This window comes from Lithobates pipiens, unplaced genomic scaffold (genome assembly GCF_037356315.1).
Source record: "Lithobates pipiens isolate NorthernLeopardFrog02 unplaced genomic scaffold, aLitPip1_a1.2 Scaffold_10, whole genome shotgun sequence".
NCBI classification, from domain to species: Eukaryota; Metazoa; Chordata; class Amphibia; order Anura; family Ranidae; genus Lithobates; species Lithobates pipiens.
In genome coordinates this window covers 118,176,615-118,201,930 of record NW_027507686.1, presented here as the reverse complement: position 1 = coordinate 118,201,930, position 25,316 = coordinate 118,176,615, and the positions used below count along the sequence as shown (strand labels likewise).

At 44.1% G+C, this 25,316-nt stretch overlaps 1 protein-coding gene across 1 annotated transcript in view; it reads left to right on the top strand.

The window, feature by feature from the left end:
* Positions 1 to 25,316, top strand: part of PYGM (glycogen phosphorylase, muscle associated) — a 717,259-nt gene that overhangs the window by 547,154 nt on the left and 144,789 nt on the right. Inside the window, 1 exon segment of the mRNA XM_077457746.1 lies at positions 4,419 to 4,566. Within this exon segment, the coding sequence (XP_077313872.1) occupies positions 4,419 to 4,566 (148 nt within the window).

Genomic DNA, 25,316 nt, shown 5'->3' with positions numbered 1-25,316 from the left:
TACACAGGGCATGTGGGTCAGTTGTCCCTGTCGGAGGGCGGAGAGGAGGTTGGTGCCATTGTCGCAAACCACCATTCCTGGCTTAAGCTGGAGTGGCGTCAACCACCTCTCGGCCTGCCCCTGCAGAGCTGACAAAACATCCGCCCCAGTGTGGCTCCTGTCCCCCAAACAAACCAGCGTAAGCACGGCATGGCATTGTTTTGCCTGCGTACTTGCGTAGCCCCTGGAACGCCTATGGAGCACCGCTGGTTCTGAGGACCGAGCACTGGAAGAGGTCATGGAGGAAGAAGAAGAAGAGGAGGGGGTGGAGGAGAGAGGTGTGTCACAACCAATAGTAGCATTTTGGAGGTGTGGTGGCGGAACAACCTCCAACACTACTGCACCATGTCCTGCATCCTTCCCAGCTGCCAGAAGAGTGACCCAATGGGCCGTGAAAGACAGGTAACATCCCTGTCCATGCCTGCTGGACCATGAGTCAGCGGTAATATGCACCTTATCGCTGACCGCCCTGTCCAGCGAGGCAAGGACATTGCCTTCCACATGCCGGTAGAGAGCCGGAATCGCCTTCCGTGAGAATAAGTGGCGTTTGGGGACCTGCCACTGAGGAACCGCACATTGTACAAACTCACGGAAGGGGGCCGAGTCTACCAACTGAAAAGGCAGCAGTTGAAGTGCTAGCAATTTAGCCAAGCTAGCATTCAACCGCTGGGCATGTGGATGGCTGGGAGTGAACTTCTTTCGCCGGTCCAGCAACTGGGGCAGAGACATTTGCCTGCTATCGGACGTGGGTGTACTGCTAGCAGAGTGCCCGGAAGCACTTGGCTGTGACACACCTAATTCTACACCTTCATTCCTCTCAGAGCAGGTTTCAGAGAGGACTGAAGGTCTAGTGGGGTTGGAGATGCCAGCTGATGAGGAGCAAGGAGAGGTCCGCTTTGTTCTTTGGTGTGGGTCTTTGAGGTACGCTTGCCAACGAGCTGCATGGCAGGTCAACATATGTCTGGTCAAGCATGTGGTGCCCAAGCGGCTGATGTTTTGGCCACGCGAGATACGCTTGAGACATATGTTGCAAATTGCAGCGGTGCGATCTGATGCACTCGTCTCAAAAAAGGCCCACACCAAAGAACTTTTAGAATAACGCGCAGAGGCAGCGCCCTGCACAGGTGGAGCTCTGCGGTGTGATTCAGTCGGTGTGCTGGCCCTAAGCTGGCCCCCGGAGGGCATCCTGCCTCGTTGGACATGTGCCTCCTCCTCCTCCTCTCTCCTACCAGGCACCCATGTGGAGTCAGTGCCCTCATCATCCCCTCCCTCTTCATCGCTGTAGCAAACCTTGCAGTATGCTGCAGCTTGTGGAACATGACTGCCAGATTGCTGTCCTTCTTGAGCATCCCCTCTCTCTGCATTCACACTACTGCCTTCCTCTAGCTGAGTATCATCATCAGAGCCTACAAAACACTGGGCATCCTCCTGGAGCATGTACCCAACACTGTGCTCAAAGAGTTCAGGAGACTCCTCAGGAGGACGTGGTGGATCTAGGGAAGGAGTCACTAATGATGACATTGAGAGGAGGGAAGACGATGCGTTGGCAGCTGCTTTGCTAGTACCCTGAGACTGGGTGAGAGAGGATGAGGAGGATGAAGAGGGCTAGGTCATCCACTCTACCAAGTCGTTGGCATGTTGTGGCTCAACATGTCCAACAGCCGAAAAGAAGGACAAGCATGTCCCATGGCCACGTGCTGATGATGACGATGCACCGCGTCCACGACCAGCACTGTTGTTTCTAGACACAGAGCCTGCTGGCCCTCTTTTATCGGCTTGCGCCTGTCTGCCTCTCTTTGCTGGCCTTCCAGACATGGTAATGGCCTGAAGGGAATTGGGAAAAACAGCAATTGGGTAGTGTATATTGTGCTGGAGGCACACAACACCCACTAACTCCTGCAGTTGCCTTTATTATAGAACACCAGCAGTAAAGGGTAAATACAGATGTATACTGTGTTGTGTTGGAGACACACACAACTTCCAATAACTCCTGCAGCTGGCAGATGGCTCAAATAGAGAAGAGCTATGTAGGTGGATATAGTGGTGTGTACTGGGTACAGAGCACGCAGACAGCACGCACAAGCTCCTAACACTGACTGCAAGCTCTATTATAAAAGATAGATATATCGCTAGCTATATAGGTGAGGTGAATATAGCGGTGTATATTGCGGTCAGGGCATGCAGATAACAACCACTACAGAAGAGCAAGATCGAAAAATCGGCCGATAACGATCGGTGTATACTGTGTTGAAGGTACACAGAACACCCACTAACTGCTTCAGACGCCAACACACTACACAAGGCCGCCGCGCTGGCGGCCTTATATAGTGTGGGGCGTGTACTACACAGCCTGAGCTATGATTGGCCACAGGCATCCTGCCTGTGGCCAATCATGGCTCTCCTCACTGCCGGCGTGTGATTGGCCAAGCATGCGGGGTCACAGTGCATGCTTGGCCAATCATGAGCCAGCAATGCACTGCGCCATCGCAGTACATTGTGGGCCGTGAGCGCCACACGAAATTGGTGCGAACGGCCCATAACGTTCGGAATTCGCCGAACGGGCGAACGGCCGATGTTCGAGTCGAACGTATGTTCGACTCGAACGCGAAGCTCATCCCTACTCCCTAACATAGTTTGTAAGTGTTGCAACTGTGACTTGCGTTTCCCAATGGTCCCGCACACTTCTGACTTGAGATTTTCAAGCTTGTCCGTCGGCAATTATCATTCCATCCCAATCAAATCCACTTCAATTCCTAGGAAAACAATGGTTGACGTGGGGCCCTCCGTTTTTTCTGGAGCTAACGGGACCCTGAAACGTTCAGCAATATATTGCAACGGCACCAACAGGACAGCGCAAATGTTTGAACCTGGTGGGCCAACACATAAGAAGTCATCCATAGTTTGATCCCCGAGACGTCCTATACTATTCATTCCAAAAAAATAGCTAAATGTTTCAAAGAAAGCACATGAAATCAAGCATCCCATCGGGAGTCAACGAACCACATAGTATGCCCCATTCCACATACAGCCCAGCAGCTAAAAAACTGTCTGGATGAACCGGCAAAAGCCGGAAAGCCAATTCGATATCCGCTTTCGCCATCAGTGACCCCTGCCCATAATGTTGAACCTATGATAACGCTGCATCTAAAGAAGTGTACGTTACTGCACACTCTTCAGGAGCAATCAAATCTTTGACTGACCCTCCCTTTGGATAAGGAAAGGTGGTGAATCAATCTGGATTTATTTTGCTCTTTTTTGGGAACTACTCCCAATGCAGAGACCGCCAGGTCTGGAAGAGGAACCGTACTAAAAGGACCAAACCACTGATGGATGCAGCAGGGCTGAACCTGAAGCTTCCTGATATTATAGAAGTTAAAGATGGTATTTATTTTTAGAGCCAGCGAAGGGCCTTCAGGTGAAAGTGATCTGGGGCAGCTCTGAAGATAACTTTTACAGGGCTCTGAAGGTGCACTCCCATTCCACCACATCCCACCAATGATACATGCAGTGGTTTCCGAGTACTTCTTCCATTCCTCTGGGGAGCCCAGGACCCCAGTAAATGGTTGTAACAGTGAGAGCAGGAGGAGACCGGGAACATCCATTCTCTAAAGCCCCCCCTCCAACAAACAAACCTAAAAGCAATGTGTATTATGTCAGTTCCGGGTTCATCAAAAACATCAAGCACAATCTGTGTTCCATTAGCTGTGGAGTGGAGGACAAGGACCTATCACCTGCCCATGCTATAAAGAAAAGGGGCTTGGTAGGCTTTGTGATAACAATAAGGTTAAAGAAAAAAAAAGAGGAAAAGGTGTTTAAAAGATACATTTTAATAAAATAAACACAAATAAGAAAAAATAAATACAGTAGCTGTGAAAATATTGTGTGACACAAAAAATTGCACCTGCCACCATTTCATTCTGCAGGGTCTCTGCTTTCAGAAAATATATCATTGTTTGGGGTTTAAAGTAATTTCTAGTAAAAATTGCAGATTTTAATGTGTGTGAAAAATTGTAAAAATTGCCCTGAGAGACCAATGATTAAGCAGGTGCAGTATTGATGGGCTGTGCCCTGTTTTAAGTGCATGTGTACAGAACTGTGTCTCCCTAGAAGTAGCAAAGAACATGATGGGCAGTGGTATCAACATTCGCAGCACCAGACATGTAAAAGGCAGTAGTTACCCAACAGTATTGGCGCTCATAAAGTGCAATACCTGGAAGATGAATCGGAGTAGGAATGCCTGCTACTTCATCTTTTTCTTTGAGTCTAATGTTCTGTTTCTCCTTTTCTTTAAATTAAATTTTAAAAGTGTTAGCACAACTATGCAAATTGTAATCTGGTTCCTTTATATTTGTACAATTGATAATAACTCTCTCATGCAGGAAAATAAGCTTAAATTCTCAAGTTATTTGGAGAATGAATACAAAGTGAAAATCAACCCAAACTCAATGTTTGATGTCCATGTGAAGAGAATACATGAGTACAAGCGTCAGCTCTTGAACTGTCTGCATGTGATCACCTTATACAACCGTAAGTAAATAAACAAAATCAACTACTGACTACAACAAAGTTAAAATGGGCAAAACTGTACTTTTTATTGTACTATAAGATTTAATATTTGCAATACCAAAGTTGAATTGCCTACACATAGCCAGACCATGTCTTAAAATACAGACCATGGAGCTGTATGCTGTTAGGGAGATTTTTGAAGAGCCTTTTGTGTATCCTATTAAAGTTGTTTCAGGATATCCCCGACTATATTGGCAAGACAAATATCCATGAAACAATCTAAGTCACAAAGATTGCTGATAATCCAGTAGACTCATCATTTCAACTACTATACAGAACTTTTGCCCTGGGAAATATGCTAAACCTTGGATTACAGGCTGCACATACTCTTCCCCAAAAGACAACCATTAATAATATGATGACCCTTGCTTCAAGACTGACATACCACAAAAAAGGTGCTGGCAACAAGGTAGGAGGAAGGACAGCTCTTTTGCTATTACTGACCAACAGCAACAATACCTGGACTGCAAGCCCTATACATATTGAGCCCCATACCTTTTACAAAATAACATTACACCATATTGGACAACTTTACCTGTTCCTAAAAGTGTGTCAAAGGGGCAGTGCACTGGAAACACCTGCCCTAGTAATATTGACTTTTATGAATGCGTAAAAGGGATGGGGGGGGGGGGGGATAGCACAGTCACAAAGCGATATAAGTGTGGCTAATTAAATTGTACCCCCTTTTTACCCATCTTACCCAAAAGGCACCCATGAATAATATAAGTACACAAAACATCAACTGTCAGAAAAACGGCAATTACACTTTATTTTGGTTTATTTAAAGAGTAAATATTCTTGAGAACTCAATATCAAATTATAAAAGATAATAACATAAATGTATTAAGTCAAAGGAACTCAAGCAAAAATTATTATTATTATTATACAGGATTTATATAGCACCAACAGTTCACGCAGCACTTTTTACAACATAAAGGGGAACAGTGTACAATTATAATACAGTTCAATACAGAAGTAATAGGAGGGTCCCGCTCATGGAGGTTACAATCTAAAAGGAAAGAGGTGGTACAAAAGCTAATAGTTGCAAGGGATGATCTAATGGAGGTGACTCAAGTACAGTTCTTAGGTGGAGGTGGGGTAGGCTTTCCTGAATAAATTCATTTTCAAGGATTGCATAAAGGTGGACAGGGTAGGAGCTGACCAGAGATTCTGGGGCAGGGAGTTCCAGAGGATATGGGAGAGGCTCTGGAGAAGTCCTGGAGGCAAGCATGGTAGGAGGTAAAAAGGGAGTTAGAGAGCAGGAGGCATTGGGAGAAGTGGAGAGGATGATTTGGGCGATATCTTAAGATGAGGTTGGTGATGTAGCTGAGGTGATGTTGTGGATGGCCTTGTATGTTGTGGTTAGTAGTTTGAATGTTATATGATGGGGTAGGGGAAACCAGTGTAGAGTTAGTAAGGTGTGTTAGTGTAGTAGCAGCATTCATAATAGACTGAAGGAGGGATAGCCTGTGTAAAGGTAGGAAAATGGAGGGAGTTGCAGTAGTCAAGGTGGGAAATAACCAAGTTGTTTTGTGGTTTAGTCAGGAAGGGGTGAATTCTGGAAATATTGCGTCGGTTAAAGTGGTTGTAAACCCTTGCAAACCACTTTGACCTACAGGTAAGCCTAGATTAAGGCTTACCTGTAGGTCCAATAAATATCTCCTAAACCTACACGGTTTAGGAGATATTTGCCAAAAGACAGGCACCTCTGTCTACGGCGCATGCGCCGTAGACAGCGGCAAGCAGGCGCACTGAGCGCAACGCTGTTAACGGCGATATGCCCGCGCGGGAGTGACGTCATCGCGGCTCCATCGAATGCCAGCGCCGGAGCAGCGAGACCCACCAAGAAGATGGACGCTCCGTACACAAGGGGACAATGGTGACTTCGCTGGCTCCTGTGTCAGGTAAATGACACATAATGGACTACTATGTGATGCATAGTAGTCCATTATGCTTTACCTTTGCAGGGAATCAAAGAGGAAGTAAACCCATTAGGGTTTACTTCCTCTTTAAGGCAGCAAGATTTAGCCATTGATTGGATATGGTGGCTTAAGGAGATGTCAGAGTCTAGAATTACACCCAGCACCCTGGCATGTGTGGAGGAACCAATGAATGTGCTGTTGATCTCAGTGGTAAAGTCATGGGGGGGGGGGGGGATTGAGGAGGAGGAAATATTACAAGCTCAGTTTTAGAAACATTGAGTTTGAGGAAGTGGTGTGACATCCATACTGATATGTCGCCCAGTAAATTTGTGATACGTGAGGAGATTGAGGGGGTGATTTGTGGAATCAAGAGATAGATCTAGGCGTTGTCAGCATAGAGGTGGTATTGAAAGCAATGGGAGGTTATCAATGGGCCCAGGGAAGAGGTATAGAGAGAGGGGCCCGAGGATGAAGCCTTGGGTTACCCCAACAAAAAGTGGAAGAACAGCAGAGGAGATGATGTTGTATGTGACACTGAAATTGCACTGAGATAGGCAAGAGGAGAACCAGAAAAGAGCAGAGCCGCAAAGGCCCAGGGAGTGGAGCTTATTGAGCAGGAGTGAGTGGTCAACTGTTTAACCACTTACGGACTGCCCGTCGTCGTTATACGTCGCTACTTTGAAGAGGGATATCATTGTTATGGTAGCAGCAACTGCCCTAACCCCTGCATCCTCTTCTTCAGTGGGCAGTCCGCTTTCATATAAAAGTTGTCTCTGCAGCGGATTTGCCGCAAGATTACTTTTATCATCAGCGGGAGAGGGACCCTCCCTTCCCGCCGCACTCCGGTGCCCCCCCTTGCTTACCAGAGCCGTCGGTAGCAGTGGAGGCGAACGGATCCTTCTTCCTGCTAGGCATGGAGACGAGTGAGGGGAAGATGGCCCGTCTCCATATTATTGCAGGATGGAAGCAATTTCAAAACGTCACTTCCGCCCATAGCTCTTAAAAGGCAATTTTTTTTTTAAATGACAAATGTTATTTATTTATTTATTTTATTGCATTTTAGCGTAAATATGAGATCTGAGGTCTTTTTGAGGCCCTGTCATGCTTTTTTTCTATTACAAGGGGTGTTTACATTCCTTGTAATAGGAATAAAAGTGACACCATTTTTTTTTTTTAAATAACAGTGTAAAAATAAAAAGGTAAAGTAAATAACAGACATTTTTTTTTAAACGTGCCCTGTCCTGCCGAGCTTGCGTTCAAAAGCGAACGCATATGTGAGTAGCATATGAAAATGGTTTTTAAACCACACATGTGAGGTATCGCCATGGTTGGTAGAGCGAGAGCATTAATTCTAGCCCTAGACCTCCTCTGTAACTCAAAACATGCAACCTGTAGAATTTTTTTAAACGTCGCCTATAGAGATTTTTAAGGGTAAAAGTTTGTCGTCATTCCGCGAGCGGGCACAATTTTGAAGCCTGACATGTTGGGTCTCAATTTACTCGGCGTAACATTATCTTACACAATATAAAAAAAATGGCCTAACTTTACTGTCTTATTTTTTAATTTAAAAAAAGTGTATTTTTCCCCAAAAAGTGCGCTTGTAAGACCACTGCGCAAAATATGGTGTGACAGAAAGTATTGTAAGTATTCTCTAGGGTGTTAGAAAAAGTAATTTTCTAGCAAAAAAAACTGTTTTTAACTTTTAAACAACAAATCTCATAAAGAGACTCAGTCCTTAAGTGGTTAACCCCCCTAACGGTAACCCCGAGCCAGACTCGGGATGGCTTCGCTCGATGCAGGGGAGGACACAGGGAGAGTTACTCACCTTGTCCCCTGGATCCAGCGATGTCCGCCGCGCTGTGTGATGGAGCTGTCCTCCGCTCGATTCACAGTGCCGAATGCCGCCGAGCTCCGTTCCCTGTGGCGTTACGGCGCACGGGAGCGGAGAACAGCGGCAAATTCAAAAAAATAAAAACACACAAAACACACACAGCACTGTAATCTTACAGATTACAGTGCTGTATTAAAAAATACACACCCCCTTTGTCCCTAGCGGTCTGTGCAATGCCCTGCAATGCCCTGCATGCACTTTTATATTATCAATACTGTTTTTTACTGCCTGGAATTTGGAGATTGTCCATAGCAACCAAAAAGTGTCAATTTTTCAATGTTTTTGGATTTGATTACATTATTGAATAATTTTTATTATTCTTTATTATATTAGAAACTTTATCATACCCGGGATGTCTGCTAGACTCTGGTTTGAACAGATTTAAGAGCGTTATTCCTAAGAATTACAGGACTACAAAATAAAAGCCAGATTTCCGTGCAAAATAATTGTACCGCTTTCAACACCTAATTCCAGACTGAATCATACCGCCAGGGAGGTTAAAGGACAGCAAAAAAGACTGAGTATGGAGTACTGATAGTTTTTGCAGTTAGTAGGCCATTGTGAGATTTAGTAGGGAAGTTTCAGTAGAATGTTTTGAGTGGAAGCTGGACTGTAGGGGATCCAAAAGGTTGTTGTCAGTGAGGTTGCAACTCATACAGTTGCAACCTCACTGGGGGACACCAGCAGAGACTGTGACAGAAGGAGAGGTAGAGCGATTTCCCTCTGGTAAAGACATCCCTCTGGTAAAGACATCATGGAGACTATTAAACCAAGCAGAGAGACTCTTACAAACAAAATTGATGCATTAGCAGTGGATATAAATCTAATGAGACATGTGTTTGATAGAATACAGCAAAGGACTACAGAAATAGAAATTCGCGTCTCTAAAATAGAGGATGAATTAAAAGCAGATAACAGAGAAAGGCATTTATTGAGAACAAATCAAAAGTGCTACAGGACAGGGCAATTGACACAGAAAGTCATCTGAGAAGAAATAACGTTCATATTGTGGGTTTACCAGAGCATGTGGAGGGAGACAACCCAATTAAATTTTCTGAGAAATTATTGACAGAAGTCTTTGACCTAGTGGACAAGTCAGCAACGTTTGTGGTGAAGAGAGTGCATAGGACCTCCTTTCGCCCCCGAAAATCAGGGACACCTCCTGGTCCATTTTTTTTATAGGTCTATTGAACTATAGAGATCGAGATGGCATGTTATGAACAGCCAGGATAAAGGCAGATTTACAGTATGAGAACTCCAAATTATCATTTTTCCAGACTATCCGCAGGAGATACAGCAGCAAAGAAGAGCCTATACGGATATACAAAAAACATTGAGAGAGAAAGGGTTTAAATATAGCCTTTTATACCCCAGTAAATTACGAGTGATTAATGGGACACACACTCTTTTTTTTTTTTTTTTTTTTTTTTTTTTTAAACATCGCTCTTAGCAGCAGAATGACTGCACACTAAGTAGCAGGACATTAGATAGATTGATTTTTTTTCCTTCCCTCTGCTTTTTTTTGCCCCCCCCCCAATTTGTCCCCCCTCGTTTTTTTGGGATATATATATATGTATATGTATATGTATATGTGTGTGTGTGTGTGTGTGTGTGTATATATATATATATATATATATATATATATATATATATATATATATATATATATATATATATATATATATAATGTATGTATATCTATGTTTGTTCATGGATTGGTATAGATTTGAGTAACAACTAAACATTATAATTTAAGGGATCAATAAATGTATAGACCAATGATTATAAGAATCGGGGGGGGGGGGGGGTTGTTTGTTTCTTGTGGTGTTTTTTTTTTTTTTTTTTTGGACAGCAGGGGAGATCACATATATGGAATTATGGGGGAGAGGGGGGGGAGAGGGAAAAAAAAAGGAAAACAGAAATTAAGCACTAAGCACTAATGATGTAAAGAAATTATAATATTCAATAATAATAAGAATATATATATATTCTTTTTTTATTTTTTTTATTTTTTTTTTATGACACAGGAAAACATATATAAAATGGCACATGGGAATAAAGGAGGGGTGGTTGGAAATAGATTGCTACACAGCATGTAGAATGTGTATTTATTTATCTATTTATTTTCCTTTTTTTCCTTCACTGAATATTATCAAAAACATACGTTAAATATTTTTTTAAATATAGCAGGATACAGGGAAATATACACAGGAGAATGGCACCTGGGAAACAAAGAAGGGGTGGTTGGAAGAGGAGCGTTAAAAAAAACTCTCTATATTTGTGCGTTTGTTTTTTGGGTTTTTTCCCCCCCTTTTTTTTTCTCCCTCTCAAAATGTATAAAGCGATAAATTATGATAATTATTATATATATCAACAACACAAAACGAAAGAAATTTTTTTTTGTTTCTTTTTATGTATAATTATGATATGATAAATTATGATAATTGTTATATAGATTGATAATATAATTTTTGGAAGGATAAAAGGGAAGGACAAAGGAAATTTTTTTTTTTTTTTGTATAAAGGTGCGGTTTGAGACCCATTAATAGAGAGCCTGCCCCACAATGGAATGGAAGGGTGACAGTTTTTTGTAGTTTTGTTTGGATATGTTGGTTACTGAACATGGAATATATACTATGTTCAGTGAAAAAGGGTTGAGGAGAAGTACCACTCCATTTCCATCCATGAATGGATGGGGTTGCAGAATAGGGAAGGGAGTGGAAAGGGACAGGGTGGGATGGGAGGAGGGGGGGTGAAGTGAATGTGGAGAGGGGAGTGGAAGGGGATGGGGCGGGATGGGGGAGAGGAATGAAGGAAGTGTAAGGGGGAAGTATGGGTGGGTGCAACAAGGGTGTGGCTTAAGAACCCTATGGATGTCCTCTATGATGTGGTGGAGGTGTTTAACCTCCCCACACTTCCAATATAATGACAGGTAAAAATAATAGCTATTCAATACTCCCATGGAATGTCCGAGGATTGAACTCAAAGTTTAAGCGAGCATTAATGTTTCAATATATAAGAAAATATAGTCCTCTGATCATACTTCAGGAGACACATTTAGTGAGTAAAAGATTAACAACTTTAAAAAAAGCCTGGATAAAAAAAGCATACCATGCCACGTATTCCTCCTATGCTAGAGGAGTATCCGTTTTAGTAAATAAAACTTTTCCAGGAGAAATAGAGAAGGCCTTTATAGACATACAAGGGAGATATGTTATTTTATTGTATACAATTGGGCAGCAAAGATACATTACAGTAGAAATTTATATACCACCCCCATTTGCGGTGGGAATTTTGAATGAGATAATGGGGAAAATAATTGAATATCTCCCAGCAAAGTTACTATTTATTGGAGATTTTAATTAAATTCTATTGCCAGAGCTGAATAGACCAAAACCTCCTAAGCAATATTCAGTGGACTTGTATAATTGGACTCAGGTGGCAGGAGTAACAGAAATTTGGAGATGGAGAAATCCATAAAAAATAGTCTATTCCTGTTTTTCTGCCTCCTATAAAACAGCGTTCAGAATAGATTTAGCATTTGCAGATGTAACAATGTTAACGGACATTTCAGAAGTAACATACTTACCGAGTGGCTTATAAGATCATTCTCCCTTATTTTTGTCAATACATGCCCCCACCCCGAGAAGTGCATCATTGTGGAGGTTAACTCCGCAGTGGGTGTCACACCCCGAGATCGAAGGAAAAATGCCATCCCTAATAATGGAGTATTGGGAAAATAATGCAGGGTCATCTTTGGTGGACATTGTCTGGGATGCGTTTAAAGCGTATATACGTGGACAATACATATCAAATATCGCCGCGGTTAATAAAAAACAGAAATTTAAAATACAGGAATTGCAAAAACAGATAGAAATAAAAAAGGAGAAATATGGTTAAGACTCCAGTGTTGTAAATTTTGAGCAAATGATGACTGCACAAAGAGACCTCCATTTACATATGGAAGAAATAACAATGTTGGAACTACATAAAAACAGACAAAATATTTTTGAGCAAGGAGATAAAGGTGGGAGATTTCTAGCAAGATTAGCGCAAGAAGAATATCAAACTACAACTATATTAGAAATCGAAACCCTACAGAAAAAGAGTAAACAAACCTGAGGAGATTTTAGAGACCTTCAGTATGGTACTATAGTCTGTTATATGCCTCTTCTCTCCCCTCTTCCAGGTTACCCCCCCCCAATATCAAAATTTTTGAAAAAATATTATGCAGTTTGTTGGATCTTTGTTAGATTAGGTTAGATCAACCATTGTTTGTGTTAGATCTCACACAGAAGAAGCAACATTAACAATTATTTGCTGGGGGGGGGGGGGGGGGGGGGGGCTAATCCATCATCAGCCCCCTTATCAAAAAATTTACCAAACAGTTAGCTATTATGGAAGCTATTTGTTAGATCCGGTAAGATCAAGTGGTTTTAATGTTAGATCTCACATAATTTGAGATTTATTAAGTGATTGATGAGGGGGGCTGCCCCCCCTTATCAAATTTTCTAGCCAAAAATCATTCAGGCTAATAGATATTTGTTAGATCCGGTAAGATCAAGTGGTTTTAACATTAGATTTCACATAAGTTCAGAGATATTCCACATAACAATAGAGATATTAGGTGGTACATAAGGATGGGTTGGACCTCCCACCTGCAATTTTCTGACCAAAAATCATTCAGGCTAATAGATATTCATTATATCCGGTAAGATCAATTGGTTTTAATATTAGATCTCACATAATTTCAGAGATATTCCACATAAAAATAGAGATATTAGGTGGTACATAAGGACAGGTTAGCCAGCAACACGTGATTTTCTGGGCAAAAATTATCTAGACTACAAAATATTTGTTAGAATGGTTAGATCAAGTTTTTTTAACATTAGATTTCACATAATTTCAGAGATATTACACATAACAATAGAGATATTAGGTGGTACATAAGGACGGGTTGGACCTCCCACCTGCAATTTTCTGACCAAAAATCATTCAGGCTAATAGATATTCATTAGATCCAGTAAGATCAATTGGTTTTAATGTTAGATCTCACATAATTTCAGAAATATTCCACATAAAAATAGAGATATTAGGTGGTACATAAGGACGGGTTAGCCCTCCACATGCTATTTTCTGGCCAAAAATTATCGAGACTACTAAATATTTGATAGCCCTTGTACACACGGTCGGAGAATCCGTCGGAATGTGCCCTATCGGACCGTGTCGTCGGATAATCCGATGTGTGTGGTATGCATCGGACTGATTCCGTCGGAATATCCGTCGGACCCAATTTTCCAACATGTTGGAAATATTTCCCGACCAACTGGGCCGGTCGGACGTACTCCGATCATGTGTAGAGAATTTTGATCGGACCAAGTGCCACGCATGCTCAGATCAAATTCCTACATCAAAGCTATTGGCTACTAGCCTGAATGTAGTCCCATTGTAACGAAATTACGTCATCACGTTCTGAAAGATCAGATTTTTCGACAACTTTGTCCGACCGTGTGTATGCAACAGTTTCGGACAAGATCCGACGGACAAAATCCGCCGGACAAAATCCGACGGGCAAAATCCGACGGATTTGGTTGTGGAAATCTCCGACCGCGTATACAGGGACTTAGAATGGTAAGATCAAGTGGTTTTAACCTCCTGACAGGCTCTGCATCTTCTATCCTTTGGATGGTATATTGGTCAGGAATGGTCCTTCGGTTCAGTGTCAGGTAGTCAATACACAGCCTCAGTGACCCAGTCTTCTTCAGTACCACCACTATTGAGGAAGCGTATAGACTCTGGGACTCTGGCATGATACCTGCCCTCTTCAACTCTGCCAGTTGTTCACGCAGATCCTCCAAGTCCCCTAACGGAATCCATCAAACTCTTTCCCTGAAAGGCTTATGCACTCGAAGAGATGGATTCGGAATTGGTATTGGCCACTTTTTGCACACCCCACATCAAATTCACTCTTGGAGAATGCAGCCTGCCATCTCAGGAGCTAGGTCTTGGCCCTTTCTTTCCATTCAGGCAAAAGAGGAGAATTTTTTGGATAGAACTCCTCCACAGAGATCCTATCCTTTGCTCCCCCCAGCAGATCTGACGGCGGGACTGGGGGGGCCGGATTCACTTGTTCCTGCACCATCTGAGCCGGCACCTTCACTGGGGAGGCTGTTATGTTGCTGACACTAACCAAGATCTTTCTGTGACTTCTTTGAGCACCTTTAGGTTGAAACCACCTCAGGAATTATCTCCACTCCCATGTCTTCTCTCTGTCCATTTGCTTCAAGGACAATGAAAGGGCCTGGTCGCTTCCAATTTTGCTTGACAGATGCTTGTAAACAGGCCACTTTACCAGGCTGTAACACCGTCTCACACCGGTCCAAGCACCAGATCTTTCCCACTCCTTCAGCTGGGGCCTTCTGTTTATGTACCAGGCACTGGCAGGCTTGTCTCAGCATGAGGTGCACACTTTTACTTGAAGTGCCCGGCTCCAGAACAAGAGGTGTCAATAGCCATCTGCATCTGACAAGATCAGTATTGGTCCCTATGATGAGAGAACTTTTACTGGCCCCTGGTTGGCAAGGACAGACCACTGCCAGAGTGTAAAAGCCTCGGCTTTCCCAGCCATGGAGGGATTGAAGGTCAGCTTGACTGGTAGATAGCCATCATAGGGGAAGTTCTGAGTCACAATGCCTCATATCTCCAGCTCTTCCAACTTCTGCAATGGCAGGTGCTTGAGGTGCCTGTCATAGAAGTCTCTGTAGAGAAGGGTCACTTAAGCTCCAGTATCCAGAAGGGCCTTGGTGTAGACTCCCTTTACTTGGATGGCAACAACAGGAGAAGGTCCCACCAGCTTGTCAGGGACATTGGAGAAAGTGGTGGCCCTGGCCTGTTCGGTGGTTTGTATCAATGCTCTTCTCTTGCGGAGATTATGATCGGGCTTAAGTCTAGACTAAGTCTGGGAGTCTGGTGTGGGCAGCATGTGTCAAAGGAAACGGGACACTGGGTTGCTTGAAGGCAACAATTGGGGCCCTCTGAAAGGGTTTGGACTTCCGCTGCTGTCTCTTTGCGTCACTGGTTTTGGAGCCAGCTACCTTGGATGGGCACCGGATTGGCTCCTTCACTAGGACCCCCGGAAGTTTCCCTCTGGCTTCTGGCACTGTGCTTCAGGCTTCACTGAGCTTGGACACGCCTGTCGATTTAATATCCCATATAATTTCAGTATATCTTGGTATTCTCAATGGCACTCCTCACTGGTACACGTGAAAATGCTCATATATACTGTACATAATATCCCTGTAATTATGGATAATCCAACAATAAAACCACGTGATCTTACCGGATCTAACGAATATCAATTAGCCAGTGTGATTTTTGGCCAGAAAATTTATTAAGGGGGGACCAGCCCCGTCATTAATCTCTTAATAAGTCTCTAATTATGTGAGCTTTAATCTCATCCCTATGTACCACCACCTAATATCTCTGTTTTTATGTGGAATATCTCTGAAATTATGTGAGATCTAATGTTAAAACCACTTGATCTTACCGAATCTAAAGAATATCTTATCTTCCAAAATAGCTAATTGGTCAATTTTTTGATAAGGAAGGGCTGATGACGGGTTAGCCCCCCCCCAGCAAAAAACTGTTAATATTGCTTCTCCTGTGTGAGATCTAACTCAAACAACGGTTGATCTAACCTGATCTAGCAAAGATTTAACAAACTGCATAAGATTTTTTCAAAAATTTTGATATGGGAGGCTAACCCGGCAGAGGTGTAAGTATAAACAGCAAGGCAGATGTGGATTGCAGACAGGCAAAGTGGCTTAGTGTTGCAGGGATGATTGGAGTCAGTTACCAATGGTATCAATGGTTACAGCGAGGCAGGTGTGGGTTACATGCATGCAAAGTGACTTGATGTTGCAGGAAAGAATGGAATAAGTTACCCATGGGTACAGCGAGGTAGGTGTGGATTGCAGGCATTCAAAGTGGCTTAATGTTGCAGGGAAGAGTGGAGTCAGTTATCTGAAAGAGCAGAGAAGACATGATGAGAGGATGATGACGTGTTTCTGTGTTGTCAGTGCCAGGCACTTTGGGCAAGAAGTGGCCAGCCTACCCTTGCAAGCCATCCCAAGAGTTGAACTGAATATGTACTGGAATAGAGTATAGGGAGGTTAAACAATTAATCAATCAAGAGCTAATAAAACAGATACATGGTATAAGTGGAGGTTTTCTACCATAAACAGGTTGCAAAGCAGAATTGAGACAACAATATAAGGCTGTTTGATCTTGGTCAAGGCACCATGAAAAGTAAGCTTAACTCAATACATACAAGTGCAACAGTTTGAAAAGTGTTATGCCTAGTACATATGGGCCGAATTTGGGTTGGCATTGTCCAGTTCTACAAAAGACGACCGACATTAGGCCTATGTGTATGGCAGTCGGTCCAACAGAAGCCAACAAGTGGCTTAAAGCTTAAAGTTCCACACATTTATTTGGTTTATTAAAAGTCAGCAGCTACAAAACGTGTAGTTGTTGACTTTTAATAAACAGACACTCATCTGTCCCACAGTCTAGTGATGTAGCCGCCTGGAGCCTCACTCCTAGGGGTAGAGGAGGAATTGCCTAGGCGCCAAAGAGCAGGAAGAAGGAATTGGGACAGGAAGTCCCACTCTAAACTAAGTATCCACTCCCACCCCCCAAAAAAATGACATGCCAAATGTGGCATGTCAGGGGGTGAGCAGTGCATAGAGCAGAAGTTCCACTTTTGATGGAACTCCGATTTAATGTTGCAAGGAAGAGTGGAGTCAGTTACTGATGGTTACAGCAAGGCAAGTGTGGACTGCAGACCTACAAAGTGGCTTGATGTTGCAGGGAAGAGTATGGTCAATTCATAAGCGTGTGCACAGGGTTTGCTGGGTGTGCCTGAGTCGATGTCCCCTGCTTCCTGGTGCCCCCTGTCTCCTCCCTGCAGTGCTACCAGCTTCCCTCCTCTCCTCTCCCACCAGCTGCTGCACTGGATGTTTCAGGATGGAGAGCGGGGGAAAGACACCAAATCTTTAATTTACCAGCCCATTCCTTTTCTGAATAAACACAGTGGGTGATTTGTATTGATCGCTTGTGGTTATTCTTAACTGAAGCGTAGTAAACTATGTTTAAAATTGCTTCAGTTTGTGTATGAACAGGAAGCCGCTCAGCACAGAGCACTTCCCATTAGTTCACTGTCCAGTGCAGCTGAGGCGGCAGAGAAAGGGACAGGAGTATCTGTACTCGCTCCCTTTTTGTGTCTCAAAAATGAGACATCAGAGTCTGTTTAGACCCCTGATATTTCATCAAAGCAGGGCTCCTAAAAAATGTAAAAAAAATAATTGAAAAAAATAATAAAAATAAAAACTGCCGACACCCATCTCTGCTCTACTGACACCATCCACTGCCCTGCTGATATACATGCATATGTGTTTGTGCTCTGAGGTGCACACCCTAATGTAATAGTCTGCGTGCGCCATTGGGTCAGTTAGGCTTGATTCACACTAGCGCGTTTTTTGATGCATTTTGCAGAAATGCAAGGAAATGTTTTAACATGGGTTCCTATGGAACATGTTCACATCAATGCATTTTTGTGCCTCTGCATTTTTGGAAAGGGTCGGGGACTTTTTTTCATGCAAAATGCAGCATTTTGCATGTAATAGAAGTCAATGGACCTGCATCAAAAACGCAAGTACTGCGTTTTTGCCGCGATTTTGCCGCGATTTGCGTTTTTGTTTTTTTCATTTTTTTTCACTGTATATATCTGGTTGCTAAGCAACCACAGTGTAAAAAAAAAAGAGAAACGCAAAACGTGGCAAAACCACGGCAAAATTGCGGTCAAAACGCGTGTCCAAAATTGCGGCAAGCACCGCAAAAAGCACTGCAAAAACACTCAAAAGCAACATGCATAGATGTGAATCGAGCCTTACCGATGGTTACAGCAGGCATGCAAAGTGGCTTAATGTTTCAGCAAAGAGTGGAGTAATTTATTAATGATTACAAGGAGGCAGGTTTGGATTGAACATCCAGTGGCTTAATGTTGCAGGGAAGAATGGAGTTAGGTCTGGTTCACACCTATGCATTTTTAGTGCTTTTAGCATTTTGTAGATTTGCATTGCAGTCCATTTAACATGGTATCCTGTGGAACACGTTCTGTAGTGCAAATCTGCAAAATGCACAAAAAAATGCATTGGAGTGAAGCAGGACTAAGGATGGATTCACACCTATGCATTTTTAGTGCTTTTTGCATTTTGCAGATTTGCATGACAGTCCATTTAACATGGTTTCCTATGGGACACATTCTGTAGTGCAAATCTGCAAAATGCAAAAAGCACTAAAAATGCATAGGTGTGAATCCAGCCTTAGATAATGATGCTTACAGTTAGGTAGGTGTTAATTGCAGACATTTAAAGTGGCTTTATATAGCAGGGAAGAGTGGACTCAGTTACCCGAAAGAGCAGAGAAGACATGACCAGTGTAGATAAGATGTCCAACCTTCATAAGACTGCCACCATTATCATACTCTGAAAGCCCACCATACTTATCATTACCTACTTATTAACGAGACCACATTTGAACTGGATTATAACTGGCCATAGCAGCCTTTTTATTCACATATATTCAAAATATATAAACATTTTAACCATAATAGAAACTTCTAGAATTCAGTTGCTCCCCCCCCCCCCCCCCCCGGTGGTCTTTGATGGGACTTCCCAACATAACTCCATTCCACTTCCACACTGCAGGCTTTTGTGCATTAGGCCTCCAGCCATGTCACACCAGCTCAGAGACAAACCTATTCCTGCAGTGCCACCATTACCATCATCCAGTTAACCCGTGTTAACTGAATACACCATGGGCCCATACCACCGATGGGTCCCCCACACTTCCATTTCATAGGTTACTTGCCACCATCAAAGACCACCACTGCCACCATTAACAAGGGTAACTCCTTACCCTTAGGAGCCCCCCCCCCACACTCTCAAAGCCTGCTGCATCCCACGCTGCAGACCCAGGGACCAAAGATCAATTCCCACCGCTGACAGGTGAACCCTGTCCCTTCTGAGATACAGCCAAACATCCCTCTCCAACTCCCTATAATGGATCACCAAGCCCCCATTCTGAACCACAAAACAACCCACCATTTTATTGACCTTTATGCAGGTTTTATTTAGTCTATCCACTGACCTTGCTAATCGCCAGGTCATCCTGGCTACAATGTCCGACCAAATGACCAACATGTCAGGGAAAGTTGTCCTCATGCTAAGGAAGTCAAGCGTAATGTCCTTAATAAGTTCCTGCCATTAGACCTAACGTCTGCCCGTCTGGCCCCTCAAAACACGTAGGAGTGGCTCAATATCCAGATGAGGCCCATCTGGCTTCCACCTGAAAGAAAGTAAGAAAACCACAAGATAACCATGAGATCACTACACAGAATACTCACCATCTCAAAAACTTAAATACATGCCTGTTCGGGAACACAAAACGTCCCCATGTCATACCCCAGTCTGTGTCTTCCCCCCTTTACTCAACCATCAAATGGGGTCGTATGTATGTCCGGAATCTCCCTGATTCCCAGTGACTGATCTGTTTTACAGCCACCTCTTTCAACCCACATTGCGCGACCTCTGTCGCCGCGCCAATGCGGAAGGAGTGCGAAGCATACTGTGAGCAATCCAAATCCGCTGCTTTCAGCCATTTTTTTAAAATGGCCACAAACTGGAATATAGACAATGGGGCTCCATCCCTGTGCACCAGCAAAACCCCATTAGCAATAGGGCCAACTCCAAAAAATTCCCTCATCGTCACCACCGGGCGTATATAAGAGTCAAGTAGTGAATACAGCTGTACTTTAACCCCTTTGCCACCCTGGCCCATCTTGGACCAGTGTAACAATATCTCTGTGCACTCCCATTTGCATACCACATCCTGAACCCGTAAACCCCCGGGAACCCTTTGGAAGGGCTAACCAGCTCACTAGTCCTGAAGGCTCCAAAAAAGGCCAGCGAAAAAGCCGCTCTAAAAAAGTACCCTTCATATACTGAAGAACACACCCCACCCAACTGAACAAACAGTGACCGCAGGTTGTCAAGACACTGGCCTCCTGGAATCCCTCCATTTATGTTGCCGATGATAACCCTTCATGTCCTGTCGGATGCAAAAAATCCTTTGTGAAATCTGCCCCACCCTGTAATTTAAACAAGAATGAGAGCCCCGCTAGTTTGCAGTCCATGGCCGACACTGACGCCATTTGTTCCAAATTCCTTGATACAAATTAATAAACCAGCAACCTCACCTCAACTGCGCCCTGATCCACTCCGGCCTGCCTGACCTAGCACCCATCATTCATGCCATACCTTCTCGTAAATAGCCCACATGGACATACTCACAGCACTCCTTGTCGGTCCGCCCCCGAAGCCAGCCACTGAAAGCGAGACAAAGCATCATCCAAAGTGTTATCTACCCCTGGGAGATGCACTGCATATAGAAAGATGTTCAACTGTATTACCAGCTGTGACGACGCTGATATATGGTTAATGACTTGATCCACTTCCAGGCTGTCGCAATTTAACCTCACCTGCAAATCCCTGAATGACTCACCCCATACTTCCATGGCCAGAACCACTAGAAACCGATCCAGTAGCACCAGATTTTTCTGATACCCTGCATCAACCCGCGCAACCGGCCAAGGACCGGCACTCCAATGACCTTGATAGAATGCCCCGTAAGCTGTTGCCCCCGAAGCATCCGTAAAGAGCTCTAAATCCCAGTTACTCACCGGGCCTGACATCCAGACTGATAGTTTCATAGTTAGTAAGGTTGAATAAAGACACCAGTCCATCCAGTTCAACCTGAGTGAGTGTCTACAATTGTCCCTGTACATTGCACACTCACATCAGTCCCTACCCTCAAGGAGCCCACAATCCAAGGTCCCCATTCATATACTAGGGCCAATTTTTTGGACAGAAGCCAATTAGCCTACCTGCATGTCTTTGGATTGTGGGAGGATACCGGAGTACCCGGAGGAAACCCACACAGGCACAGGGAGAACATGCAAACTCCAGGCAGGTAGTGTCGTGGTTGGGATTTGAACCAGCAACCCTTCTTACTGCTAGGTGAGAGTGCTAACCACTACACCACTGTGCCGCCACTGTGATCTGCCATTGTAGTCTGTCAAGATGGTATCCCACACCCTCAAGTCCTCATGATGCTCCCTAGTAATCAGAAAAAATAGAGTGGGGGACTGGACCCCGGCAGTGGCTGCCAACAGCCGTCATAAAAGCACCCTGCCCATGGAAATAATGCACCACGCAAAGTTCAGTTTTCCCAATAAAGATTGCACCTGCCTTAGCTGAATCTTCCATAGCACCCAACTTCCCCTCCGGTAAGTGACACTCCATGGCTTCCGAGTCAATGACAATGCCCAAGAAGCTAAGAGTGGTGGTCGGGCCCTCTGTCTTGTCCTCTGCCAATGGGATCCTAAATGCGTCCGCCATGTGTTCAGTGTGGTTAACACCTCGCACACAGTAGACAACCGTGGACCCACACAAAGAAAGTCATCCAGGTAATGAATTATAGAATTCAGCCCGGAAACGTCCCTAACCACCCATTCTACAAAGGAGCTGAATGTTTTGAACAATTCACACAAAATGGAGCAACCCATGGGCAAGTACTGATCAACGTAAAATTCCCCTTGCCAACAGCACCCCAACAGCCAGAAGCTGTCCGGATGAACCGAGAGCAAGCAGAAGGCCGATTCAATATCGGCTTTTGCCATCAGTGCCCCCTTTCCACAGCGGCAAACCCAGCCCACTGCCACGTCGAAGGACATGTAAGAAACTGTGAATGAATCAGGGTTAATCACATTGTTGACTGATCCCCCCTTTGGAAAAGACAGGTGGTGTATGAGCCTAAACTTGTTTGGCTCCTGGTGGTGTGTTGTGCATTTTTGTCCAGAAGACTCTGAGGATTATATTTGTGCATTTGTACTCTTATTTATATTCAATTCATTTTTTGTGTGTGGACTTTATCTTTATTGTCTATTGTTCACTATTCCCATTTAGAGAACACGTATATTTCATTATTGTGTATTGTTCACTATTCTTAGTCAGGGAACACAAATATTTGATTGAGCACTCAGTATTTTGCTACACTGCAAGTTGATCTTCTATTCTTATTTAAGGATTTGTAGTTAGAATCCTCAAATGAGAAATGCAATACTCCTAAGAGCCAAGGCCCTAGGTGTGCCTTGGCCTAGCTGGTCAGTATGCCTGAAAAGAGAGCATACCCTGAATGTAAGAATAAGAAAATACTATGAGTATGTATGAAGGCTGGGGGAAACGGGTGGGAACCCAGAAACGCCGACAACACCGGCCCTGAACAGAGGAAGAGGGTTAAATAGCCCTCTCAAACTCCTCTCACAAATACAGGCTAGCCTCCAGCCAGCCTTACACTTGTAGTCAGAGTCTTCAAACGAGCAATGCTATACTCCTAAGGACCAAGGCCTGAGGTGTGCCATGGCCTAGCTGGTCAGTATGCCTGAAAAGAGGGCAAAAAGACACAAATTTAGGTGAAGAAGGGAAGGTAACAATCCATCAAGTGGAGTATTGAGTGCCCGAATGGCAACAGTATGTATCCGGTAAGTATCCACTATGACAGGAGAGACCCACTGACTCCTGACTTGGTGATGACAAGGAACCCCCTATAGAACCTGCAAAGCTACCCAGAACCCAACTAAACGTCCCGTGAAAGATTGGATTGAGCCTGATGCCCGAGACAACTCAGACATGAGAATGAACTGCTTGTGAGTGAAAGGATATGTGGGGGAAATGGAGCAAGGGCTGGCCCAAGGAGCCCCTGCAAAATGATGGCCGAGAAGATTGAAATACTACAAACGGACACCAGTGAAATAGCTCAGTGAAATGCCCCAACCCCTGGCCTACCCATACTTGGTATGGGAAAGTGAGAGGATGAGTGCAAAAGGACAACTGGCAGGAGTGCGAAATGCTGAATACCTGATGGATGTGATGAGTAGGTGGGTGAGGCCCATGCGCTATGACAATAAGCATTGTCAAACATGGAGAAACCATGCCAGACACAGAACACTGGTCCCACCTGATTCGATTGGGTCGTGCTTTAGCCTGTGATCTGACAACCGAGTCTGAATCCTGAACTGAAGAAGGAGGGCCAGACTCCAACCCGGGGAAATAAGTCCCATGGCATGATACAGTCATACCCAAAGTAACTGAAGCCCCCCCCCCCACTTGGAACAGGCTGGGGATCGGAAAAGTTGACTGGACTGACGTCCCTGAGCAGTTTACAACATCCTAGACAAGAGATCAGAGCCGAGAGTGTAATCCAGAATCATGACAACATTTGCCCAAACCTACCATTTAAGGACCGTCAAGGGGATGTGGCTCAGCACACACCCTGAGAGAGACTATAAAACCCTGGGAGGTAACCAGGGCCTCTATGCAACAGGATGTCAACTGAAAGAAAATAGAAAATAGACAACTGCTTTCGACCCAAGAGTGAGCCCAGTGGTGAAACGACATCTGCACCAATCAACTAGCCCTAACAACGTGCAGGACTGATGGAAGTAAGTGCAAGCATGGTTGATATCAGTATGGATGCCAATACAGCCCAACCTTAGAACACAAACTAGAGAAATGACAGACAACCAGACATGAGAACAATAATGCCCCTCTGTGCCTACCTAAGTATGAGAACTTGAGCAGAAATATCAAGACCACTGAGTGTAAATGAAACCTGATAATGGATCCTCCCCACCCTTGTGTAAGTAGTAAGTGAGCCCGAGTAACCTGCAGCACAGAGACAGGTGATTAAACTAAAAAACTCAAAGCTAGTGCACCCACAGACCATGGTGGGTAGTGTGGGTACAAGTGTCATTAATGAACAAGCATCGTATGACGTATGGTATACGGGCGAGAATATTGTGGTCAACAATCATTAAACAAAACCTCAGCTCATATGGATCTGTAGATGCGACAGATCCCGACATGTGAGCCCTAGCTAACTGACCCAGGTACAAACATGAACAAAGATACAATGAGACATAACCAACAAATATGAAAACCGCTACCGGAGTATGCCATGACTGAACAACAACGCCCCTCTGAGAAACGCTGAGGCTGAAACACTGAGGCTGAAATGCTATAAAAGAAATGCTGAGACTGACCGCTGAGACAGAAACGCTATGACAGAAATGCTGGGGCAGAAACGCAGAGGCAGAGATGCCATGACAGAAATCCTGGGGCAGAAATGCTAAGACAGAACGCTGAGAATGAAACACTGAGGCAGCAATGTAATGACAGAAATCCTGTGGCAGAAACACTGACAGAAATGCTATGACAGAAATCCTGGGGCAGAACGCTGAGGCAGAAATGCCATGACAGAAATCCTGGGGCAGAAATGCTATGACAGAAATTCTGAGACTGAAATGCTGAGGCAGAAATGCAAAGACCGAAATTCTGGGGCAGAAACGCTATGACAGAAATGCTGAGACTGAATGCCGAGACAGAAATGCTGGGGCAGAACACGCCCTGACAGAAAAACGTCAGGACCGAAATCCTGGGGCAGAGATGCCATGACAGAAATCCTGGGGCGGAAACGCTATGACAGAAATGCTATGACAGAAATCCTGGGGCAGAAATGCTATGACAGAAATCCTGAGGCAGAAATGCTATGACAGAAATCCTGGGGCAGAAATGCTATGACAGAAATCCTGGGGCAGAAAACCGCTATGACAGAAACCATGGGGCAGAATTGCTATAACAGAAATGCAGAGACTGGTCGCCAAGATAGAAATGCCGGGGACGAGCGCTATGAAATGAATGCTGGGGCAGAATTCTATG